The 10,130-nt window shown below is 48.3% G+C and overlaps 1 protein-coding gene across 1 annotated transcript; it reads right to left on the reverse strand.

The window, feature by feature from the left end:
• Positions 1 to 1,223: 1,223 nt before the first annotated feature.
• Positions 1,224 to 8,885, reverse strand: SPDYE4 (speedy/RINGO cell cycle regulator family member E4). The gene is made up of 7 exons (XM_058431569.1): positions 8,613 to 8,885; positions 7,601 to 7,831; positions 6,723 to 6,781; positions 5,863 to 5,948; positions 3,677 to 3,845; positions 3,450 to 3,553; positions 1,224 to 2,599 (listed from the first exon to the last, which is right to left on the reverse strand). Exons 1-6 carry the CDS (start codon positions 8,719 to 8,721, stop codon positions 3,494 to 3,496), a joined length of 714 nt encoding a protein of 237 aa, XP_058287552.1. The 5' UTR covers positions 8,722 to 8,885; the 3' UTR covers positions 1,224 to 2,599; positions 3,450 to 3,493.
• Positions 8,886 to 10,130: the final 1,245 nt, after the last annotated feature.

Genomic DNA, 10,130 nt, shown 5'->3' on the forward strand with positions numbered 1-10,130 from the left:
TCTTGAACTCCTGGGCTCAAACCATCTGCCCACCTGGGCCTCCCAGAGTGCTGAAATGACAGGCATGAGCAACTGCATGCGGCCATCCCAAGAATGTTTTGAGTGCTCAGGCTCAGTGCAGACCCTTGTTAACTCCCTAAGTTCATCCCATTATAAGTTCACCCATGGACGTTGCACAAACACTTCTCAAATTCCTCCCAGATCTTACTTGCCTCATTTGCATGTGGTTTATGGTATTGGCGACACGAGGGTCCTAGAATGAAGGTAATCTGTAACAATAGCTTCACGGTTCCATATGCTGGAATAGTAACTGCGTTCTAGGCTCAGCCACGCTTGTGGTTACGCAAACATCAACACTTTGCAACCTCCTCCACCTTATCTTGTGTGTCTGTCAAGCATCTCCTCAGAGTTCGTCGACTTCAGTGATTTGATTTCTACTAACTAACCCAAGATACTTCCCTCCTCTCATAAATAGTTTTACTGTATGGGCCGAATGCAATGCAGTGCCTCATGCCTGTAATCCCAGCACTTTGGGTGGCCGAGGGGGATGGATCACCTGAAGTCAGGAGTTTGAGACCAGCCTGGCCAACATGGTGAAATGGTGCCTCTCCTAAAAATACAGAAATTACCTGGGCGTGGTGGCAAGTGCCTGTAATCCAAGCTTCTCAGGAGGCTGAGACAAGAGAATTGCTTGAACCTGGGAGGCGGAGGTTGCAGTGAGCCAAGATTGAGACACTGCATTTCAGCCTGGGGAATGGGACAAGATTCTTGTCTTAAATAAATAAATCAATAAATAAAATAAAGGGCCGGGGGCATTGGCTCACGCCTGTAATCCCAGCACTTTGGGAGGCCGAGGCGGATGGATCACGAGGTCAGGAGATCGAGACCATCCTGACTAACACAGTGAAACCCCGTTTCTACCAAAAACACAAAAAATTAGCTGAACGTGGTGGCCTGTGCCTGTAGTCCCAGCTACTTGGGAGGCTGAGGCAGGAGAATGGCGTGAACACAGGAGGCGGAGCTTGCAGTGAGCTGAGATTGCGCCACTGCACTCCAGCCTGGGCGACAGAGTGAGACTCCATCTCAAAAAAAAAAAAAAAAAAAAAGATTCAGCATTATTTTCCAGGGTTAATAAATTTGTTCAAATAACTAAAACCCCATTAAACAAAAAATGTCACTGGACAACAAATAAGCAATCCAGACCAATATGGTCACAGTCGTTGTGAAGATGAGAAAACTCCAGCTTTATTGCATTTTCCCAGGCAGCGCACTGCACTGTCCTCTTTCCAACACACAGCTCCTGTCCTCCTTTCAAACACACGTCCTCTTTAAAGTAACATACAAACCCTTCAATACAAGCTAACAAATTATGTCTGAATTCTCACAATTCAATAACAAACACTCAACATCAAATAAAAATCTATTTTTACAAGAATTTCGGGGAAATGCCACGTAGCTATAAATATAATAGATATGTTATGTAACTACTCTAGGTAATAACAGTGCTCCCTTCAGCACCACATGTAATAACAGATAAAAAAGATTTAAAAATAAACATTTAGGATAAAAAGAATCCTCTCTTAAAAACGAAAACAGAATTATATTTATGTGTATATAACAGGTGTAACACCCATCACACAACTTGATAAGAACAGTGTCTTTTAAAAAATACTTCTATTTCTAAACTAGTTAAATAAAGGTAGTAATAATGCCATGCCCATCATTTTCAAAATAAACAAATAAAATGTATAGTATATATTGCACATGTTAGTATATATGGAAGGCATGTTAAAAATCACAACTGAATTCTCACAATTCAGTAACAAACACTAAACAGAAAATAAACATTTCTATTTACAAGAATGTAGGGGAACTACCACCTACCTATTAATATAATGCATATATTAGGTCAGTATCATAGATAACAAGAGTGCTCCCTTCAGGAGCACATGTAATAATAAAACGATTTAAAGAGAAAACATTTACGATGAAAATAATCCTCTCTTAAAATGAAAACTAAATTATATTTATGTGCATATAACACCCATCAGAGAACTGTATAGGAACAGCATGTTTTCAAAACTACAAAAACTCCAAACTATTTCAAATCAACCTAGTAATAATTCTATGGCCAACATTTTAAAAATAAAACAATAAAATGTACAGTAGCTATTAAACTATCTCTTAAAATCCTATGGCAGTAATTTCACATTTTACAAAGAATTCTGTGACAATCTGAGCGCCTGCGCTGTGCCTTCAAATGCTCTGGACTGTGGCAACCAAGTCCATAGGAAACAGGAACTCCAGCTTCCAGCCCAGGGGAGGCTGGGATTCAGCAACGTGAGAAGGGAGGTTTTGCCGCAGGAAGGGGTGGAATCAGAAACACCACTGCTTTCTCACTTTCCCTCCACTGACTCCTAAAAGTACCTCCATGGCTCCTAGGAGGGAAACCTGGTCACTCTATTTTGCCCCTTCTAGAAGAGTCCAGCTTCTTCTAGATGATCTGCATAGGAGGCTCCTCTCTTCCTTCCTGGTGTCTGGCATTAGCGTCGCGATAAACTTCCTGCTGAAAATTCCCATCTCCCCTGGGCCCAGTGTTCTGTAAGTGAGAGAGAGGATGTCACACTTCAAGGAGGGAGATCTCTAGACAGGAAGGTTATTCCCATCCCACGTCAATCCTAACTAGAGTTCAGAGCAATGTATAAATCCGATTTTATCTCTAACCCTTTATTGTAAACCCTGATTCTGAACCATCATTTTTGATTCTGGTACTCACACTTTGGTGAGCTTGACTCCAAAAATCACTTAATACACCCAAGGTCAGCCCCAGTGATCTGCTTCATAGCAAGCACTTTGGGTGGGTCCACCCAGGGAGTGAGCACCCTTGGAGGACGTGGCTTTGGACTTCATCACACTTGGGGCCTTTTATGTTGCTTAAGATCTAAACTTTTAACCACGCTACAAACATGTCTAACACGACAACCTCAGGAACCAGCAGACCAGATTCCTAATCCTGAACTTTAATCTGTCATGTTTAAGTCTAAGGCTTGGTCCTAAATGTGGTTAGCTGCACAAGATGTCAACCAAATCTTCACTGAATCCTTTCCCCAAATCAGTAACTCAAGTGTGTCAACCATGAGCCTCCCTGGACCTAGGTAGTATTCTCATTTTTGAGAAAGTGTCATTCTGACGTCCCGCTGGAGTGCAGTGGCAGAATCACAGCTCACTGCAGCCCCGACCCCCGGGGCTCTGGTGTTCCTCCCACCTCAGGCTCCTGAGTATTGGGGACTAGAGGGGCCCACCAGGACGCCCGGCTAATTTTTGTATTTTTTGTGGAGATGGGGTGTCGCCATGTTGACCAGGCTTGAAGCCAGATCAAGCAGTTAGCTTCCTCAGATTTTCTTATAGATGAGAATATTCTGCCTTTACCCCGGAGGATACACACGTACCTTCCCTCAGGCCGATGACCTCAGGCCTCCACGTCCCCGGAGCTCTAGGAAAGGAGGGTGCGATCTCGGGCCCACACCCAGTGCTCTGGGTCATAAGCCTGGATCTGGAAAAACACACACCACTTGAGAAGCCAGGGATTCCCCAGGAAGACCCCTCCCTGCCCTCCTCCAGCCTCCAATCCACCCCATCCCTCCCCACCACCACCTCCTCTTATGGCCCCACCTACCTCCTCCATCTCCTCTGGGGAAACCCACGTCCTCCAGCGCATGGAACAGAGGAGCTGGTATCGAAGCTTATGGAACAAGGGTCGCTGGGAGTAGTCCTTCCCGTAGAGGAAGGAGAAGATGTCTTGTTTGGGGGCCTGGTTGTCCTCCTCCATGTCACTGGCCAGGTAGCTGGGGAGAGAGATCAGGTTGCTGCTCAGGGGCCCCACAAAGAGGGACCCCTGCCTGAGGGCAGCTTCCCAGAGAGGAGTGCAGGGGACCGTCCTCAGCTCAGCACCAACACCCACCCTGCAGAGAGCCCTGCCTTCCTCAGGAGGCCTCGCTGGACAGAGACCTGCTAAGGGCGCCTCTCACACCTTCAAGAAGGAGATGACCCAAGTGGTGGCTGGGAGTGGTGGCTGTTGCCTGGAATCCCAGCACTTTGGGAGTCCAGGCAGGAGGATCACTGGAGGCCAGGAGTTAGAGACCAGTCTGGGTAATATGGCAAGACCCCCTCTGAATTTAAAAACAACCCAAGTCTTGTCCTAAGATGTGTCCCGCCATCCTTATACAAGACAGATGACGTCACCTCATCCTAGTCCCCATCGCTGTTCCTCCCAAACCCCCCTTCCTTGTCATGTATGCATACACCTGTCTTCCCCCTCCATCATAAGTGCCCCCAAGGACAGGAACTGACTGGTATGTTTCTGTAAATCATCTCTCACCTACCAAAAGGCCACTAGAGGGCTTCGTTTATCTTGGTGCATTAATTCAACAAGCATTGCTGTGAACTCTCTCTTCCCATCCTTCCTATTCCCTGGCACATATGATGTACTTCATAAGGTTTTGTTGAATAAATGAATACATGAATGAATGAAGGAAGGAAAGACTTATCTTATAGGCAAATGCCATATGAATTATTTCATAGAGTCAATATAACATGAGCACTTGCAAAATGAAAAGAATTGCACTGAGTGTTTCAAGAATACTTTGATATTTTGGCTGACTGGGTGGCTCATGTCTATAATACCAGCACTCTGAGAGGCTGAGGTGAGAACCCAGGAGTTCCAGAACAGCCTGGGTGACATAGCAAAACCTCATCTCTACTAAAAATCATAAAAACTGGCTAGATGTGGTGGCATGCACCTGTAGTCCCAGCTACTTAGGAGGCTGAGGTGGGAGGATCACTAGAGCCTGGGAGATGGAGGCTGTGGTGAGCTATGATCTGGCTACAGCACTCCAGCCTGAGGAACAGAGCAAGTCTCTGTCTGGTAAAAACAAAAACAAAAACTTTGATATTTTGACAAGACCCTGTCTTCAACAGGGGTCTAGTCTGATGGGTTTGGGGAAAAGGAGGGCAGATAAACGAATCCAAAATGTCACATTATCCTAGGATGTCACTAAAGTGCTGCGGCCATGCAGAAGCTGGAAGATCAAGGGAGGCATTGCAAAGGCTGTGGGGTTGAACCGACTTGAAGGAATGGGTCATTCCCTTCAGATCCACATGTGTGCAGGACACCCAGACAGAAAACACAAAATCCAAATGGAGTGGAGGGCATTTGGGAGGAGTGGCGAAAGCAAACAACGAAACATGAAGATGGTGGGCAGGTTTGGTGGTAGAAGGATTGCAGAGAGGGTTGAATTCGCCCTGTGGACCCGGGCCTCCATTTAGAGACAAATCAGCTAAGGAAGTTGTTCAGGTGGGCAGTGAAGGGGTGGGAGCTGTGCTTTGGAAAGCTATTCAGGCAGCACTAGGAAGCCCCCTGGCTTGGGGCGGGACTCGCGGGAAGCCCCAGCAGGGAGTATTTGATGACGGATCCGTGTTATGCGAGGACGACCTGAATTTCGGCCTCTGTCATGGGAACCTGGAGAAGGATGGAAAATTGCATTTGGTGTTGATATGGGAAGGAGAGAGATGGGAGAACCAGAAATGGCTGTTTGCTTGGGGAGTAGGGTCGTGTCCACGGCTTTCCTTTTCCTTTAGGACGGGTTTATGTTTCCTTTTGTTTGATTTTACTATTTGTCAACTGCATTTGTGTTTGTTTTTAGAAAGAAGAGACTAAGAATGCCATAGTATAATCTTATCATTTTTATACACAGAGTGAAGAGGAGAAATAGGGTAAAAAAATAGATGGAAGGTTGGAATCCCACTTCATCCACTGTCCCAGGGTGTTGGATATTGACAGGTGGGAAGAAGCAAACTACTCACAGAGCCAGGAAGAAATGAATGCGTCGGTATTGCCATGAGAAGAGGCCGGCACGGCTAAAATATGCTATGACCATAGCCAGGAGATACTGATGGAGAGAAGGGAATACAGAGAGAGAAAGGTTGGTCACATCCTGGAAGAGGAAGATGGTGGAGATAAGGGAACAGGGGCTGGGGCGCGGTTGTCTATCACAGAAGGAACCTCAGTGTTGGGTGACTATGCTCATTGGGGGCTTGCAGGTGGAGAGTGTTCAAAGTCAGCTGCAAATCCGGGAAGTCGGAGGAAGGGAGGTCTGTGATGCTCCCATGATGATGAGCTCCGATGGGATCATTGGAGGGAGTGTGTCTAGGGCGGCTAATGTCAGGAGGGTCTTGGCGAGCTGGGGCAAAGGACTGTCCCAAAGATCTGAGAGGATAGGGGTAAGGAGTTTCAGGACTGTGGCCCAGGGCCTGGATCCCAAAGGACCCTGAGGAGAGGCAGGGGCCACCCATCCACTATGCAATAGGCCACCAGAGCCCCGAGGGAGATGTTGACAAATTATGAAAAGACCTAGAATAGCTGGGGACCGTGACTCACGCCTGCAGTCCCAGCTATTGGAGAGGCTGAGGCGTGAGGATCACTTGAGCCCAGGAGGCTGAGGCTACAGTGAGCTGTGATGGCACCACTGCATTCCAGCCTGGGCAACAGAACGAGACCCTGTTTCCGAAAAAATAAAAATCAAAACGTGGGCGCCCAAGAGTATGGAATCAGCAGGTGGGAGATGATAGAGGGAGAGAGGAGAGGAACTGTGGGTTTAGACGCTGCACCCTCCCCCAGGACATGTGTTAAAACAGGAACACAGTTGAGTGGAGAACAAACTTACCTTGTCTGACACCCTCAGATCTTTGTCCCAGGCCAGGAATTTTTGAACAACAGGATCCTCTGTGAAAAGAGAGCCTGTGTCAGGGTGAGAAGCAGAAAAGGGTTGCCGTGGGAGCAACAGAGCAGAGAGGAGAACTGTGCCCCTCTGGGGGAAGTCTCAGGATTGTGGCCAAGGGTTAGGTGGATGGGAGAGGAGAGAAGGACTTTCACTGGGCGAGGAGGGAGGCTCCTGCTCTGAGACTCCCCTGAGGAGAGGCTGAAGGAGGCCTTTGGTGTCAGAGTCTACAGGATGAAGAGCTGTGAATAAGCCATGATGTCCTCCCATGAGACACGAAGGGACCACCGCAGAAGTCATAATGGAATTCCCATCATTGCTTCCTGAGATAGTCACAGCTGGGTGTGCCCATGGCCTTGTTATCATCCCCTTCCATGGATGGAGACACTTAGGTTTAGAAAAGTCAGCAAGAGACATAGAGTTTCAGAGGGTACAGCTGAAACCAAGCTTTCTTTTATCTTTTATTTTATTTATTTTATGACAAGGTCTTTCCCTGTCAACCAGGCTGGAGTGCAGTGGTGCAATCATAGCTCATTGCAACTTCAAACTCCTGAGTTCAAGAGATCCTCCGGCCTCAGCCTCCCAAAGCACCAAGATCTCAGGCATGAGCCACTGCACCAGGCCAGAAACCAAGCTTTCTTATTTCAAGTGCAGGCCTTTATTAAGACTAGCCTAATCCTCTATCTCCTAAGCATCCTCCTCCCGCATGGAGCGCTCACCCCCCAAGGAGGGCATATTCTTCTTATTGGGAAAGTGTGACTATTGAAAGGTTCCACTTTTTTAAAAGAACCGGGTTGGAGGTGCTCTTTGGGGTATCCTCCTACCAAGCAGTCTGTTGAAGGCCTCGTGGTGCTCAGGAAGCACGGAGGATGCTCGCTTTCGCTTCAGCTTCATCTTGAGCCCACACAGCGTCTCCACCACCCAGGTGTCCTTGGGCTCAGGGGCGCGCTCCAACTCCAGCTCCTCCTCCGACTCCTCCTCCGATTCGTCTGACCATTCCCTCCTCCTTTTCAGGCCAAGGGATTGAGGCCGGGGGCTGGGATCTACCCAAGGGGCTGAGTGAAGAAACCAGGCCATGGTGTCATGTTTCTGCCATTGATCACCTTAGACCCCCGACCCAGAAACCTCAAACTACTCTTCCATCCTCCCCAGACTCGCAGACTGTCGGCTTCTCCAAGCCATGTTTCCACCTTTCTCCTTTGCTGATCTCCATCTGCCTCTCCCTCACCTCCCCATTCTTCCAGCTCTCTGTCCTCAAAACATTTCCTCATCACAGATAAGAACTTTCGATTGGAGAAAAATGGAAACCTTCCCTTGAGTTCTGTCTCCTCTCTCTCTCGCTGTCTTTTTTTTTTTTTTTTTTGAGGTGGAGTCTCCCTCTTGTTGCCCAGACTGGAGTGCAGTGGCGGGATCTCAGTTCACTGCAACTCCGCCTCCTGGGTTCAAATGATTCTCCTGCCTCAGACTCCTGAGTAGCTGGGACTACAGGCGTGCGCCACCATGCCCGGATCATTTTTGTATTTTTGGTAGAGGCAGGGTTTCATCGTGTTAACCAGGATAGTATCGATCTTTTGACCTCGTGATCCGCCCGCCTCGGCCTTCCTCTGTCATCTTTTGAGCGCATCTCCTGACCCCCTTCATTGCTCCTCAGACTTTCTTTCCATGTGGCCATGCTTGGCCGCACTCCCTGCACCTTCCTTCCCAGATCCCTGGCTTTCTGAGTCCCTCCTTTCTTTCCCACACACCCTACTCAGGTGCTCCAGATTCCCAGTAACTGGCCCCCTTCCCTCTCCTCAGCCAATCATCTCCCATCGCTTCTCCCTCCAGTCACCTCACCTGATGGTCCTGGCACTTCGTCATCCACCACTACCTCAGGGGACCACGCCGTTGTGCTAGGCTGGGGGCTCTCCTCCTCAGATGGGGGGTGCGCTTGACCACTGGCCATAATCTCTCCCAAACGCTTTGTTTCTGTCCACAGAACCTAGTCCCTGTTCTGTCCAAAGCCTTCTTCCAGACTCCGTTAGGACCCAGAAGAGCGCGTTTCTCTTCTAGAGGCTCGGGAGAAGTTAGGAGTGAAGAGCAGCTCTGAGAAGTTGCTGTTGCCCACCTGAGCTCCCAAGCACCCAGAGTCCAATCAGGAAGGTCGGAATCTCTGATGTCATCGGTCTTTCCAACCTGGCAACCAGTTTGAAGAAAAACACATGTAACTGCCAAACTGATCTCTTCTTGGAGTTCCGGGGTGAACGGTATCTCCTGGCAATGTCCCAACCTCTGAGCATTGTCCGAAAGCATCCTCAGGGTCTCCGCATTCCTCTTTTCCCTGTCCCAGCAGAGGCTGTGTCCTCTCCACTCTAAACTTGAGGGGTATTGGGCTCTCCTCCCCGCTGGTCCTTCCCATTTCAGAGTCCAGTCTGGTGGGAGAGGGAGGAAGGTGGAAGGAAATTTAGGGTATGGATCACCTAAAGCCTGCCCCTCCAGTTCAGCTAAGGAACTCTGGTCTATATATCAACTATTACAACATATCTATTTTACTTGACCCCCCAATTTTCCTACTATTTATGTATTTTATGAATAAAATATCCTGTGTACAAAAAGACTAAGGGGAAAAATCTCAGCCAGGCCCAGGGGCTCCTGCTCATAATCTCACTCCTTTAGGAGGCCAAGGCAGGAGCGTCACTTGAGGTCAGGAGTTCAAGATTAGTCTGGGCAACATAGCAAAACCTCATCTCTACAAAATATAAACAAAGTAATCAGGAATCGTGGCACACACCTGTGGTCCCAGTACTTGGGAGGCTGAGGCAGGAGGATTGCTTCAGCCCAGGTGTTTGAGGCTGCAGTGAGCTATGATTGCACCACTGCACACCAGCGTGGAGGACAGAGTGAGACTCAGTCTCAGAAATATTTTTTTTTTTTTTTTTTTTTTTTTTGAGACGGAGTCTCGCTCTGTCGCCCAGGCTGCAGTGCAGTGGCGCAATCTCGGCTCACTGCAAGCTCCATCTCCCGGGTTCATGCCATTCTCCTGCCTCAGCCTCCCAAGTAACTGGGATTACAGGCGCCCGCCACCAAGCCCGGCTAATTTTTTGTATTTTTAGTAGAGACGGGGTTTCACTGTGGTCTCGATCTTCTGACCTCGTGATCCGCCCGCCTCGGCCTCCTAAAGTGCCGGGATTACAAGCGTGAGCCACTGCGCCCGGCCTCAGAAATATTTTTTTAAGAAAAAGTAAAAATATAAGAGCAGGATAGTATCTCAGATACCATCCAAAAAACCTGTGAGTTCTGGCCCAGCTTCCTAATGGGCTCCTAGGAGTCTCTCGCTGATGGGAAAGGCACAACTGAACGAGGACGCAGATCCCG

This window comes from Hylobates moloch, unplaced genomic scaffold (assembly GCF_009828535.3).
Source record: "Hylobates moloch isolate HMO894 unplaced genomic scaffold, HMol_V3 SCAFFOLD_19, whole genome shotgun sequence".
Lineage (NCBI taxonomy): Eukaryota > Metazoa > Chordata > Mammalia > Primates > Hylobatidae > Hylobates > Hylobates moloch.

What these genes read in the sequence shown, in the direction of transcription:
- SPDYE4 (XM_058431569.1), bottom strand. Translation starts at nt 8,721, where the DNA reads ATGGCCAGTGGTCAAGCGCACCCCCCATCTGAGGAGGAGAGCCCCCAG. An exon ending in CGAAGTGCCAGGACCATCAG is followed by an intron (nt 7,832 to 8,612) that starts GTGAGGTGACTG and finishes TTCTTCACTCAG; the next exon opens with CCCCTTGGGTAGATCCCAGC. An exon ending in ATTCATTTCTTCCTGGCTCT is followed by an intron (nt 3,846 to 5,862) that starts GTGAGTAGTTTG and finishes CTCTCTCCCCAG; the next exon opens with CTACCTGGCCAGTGACATGG.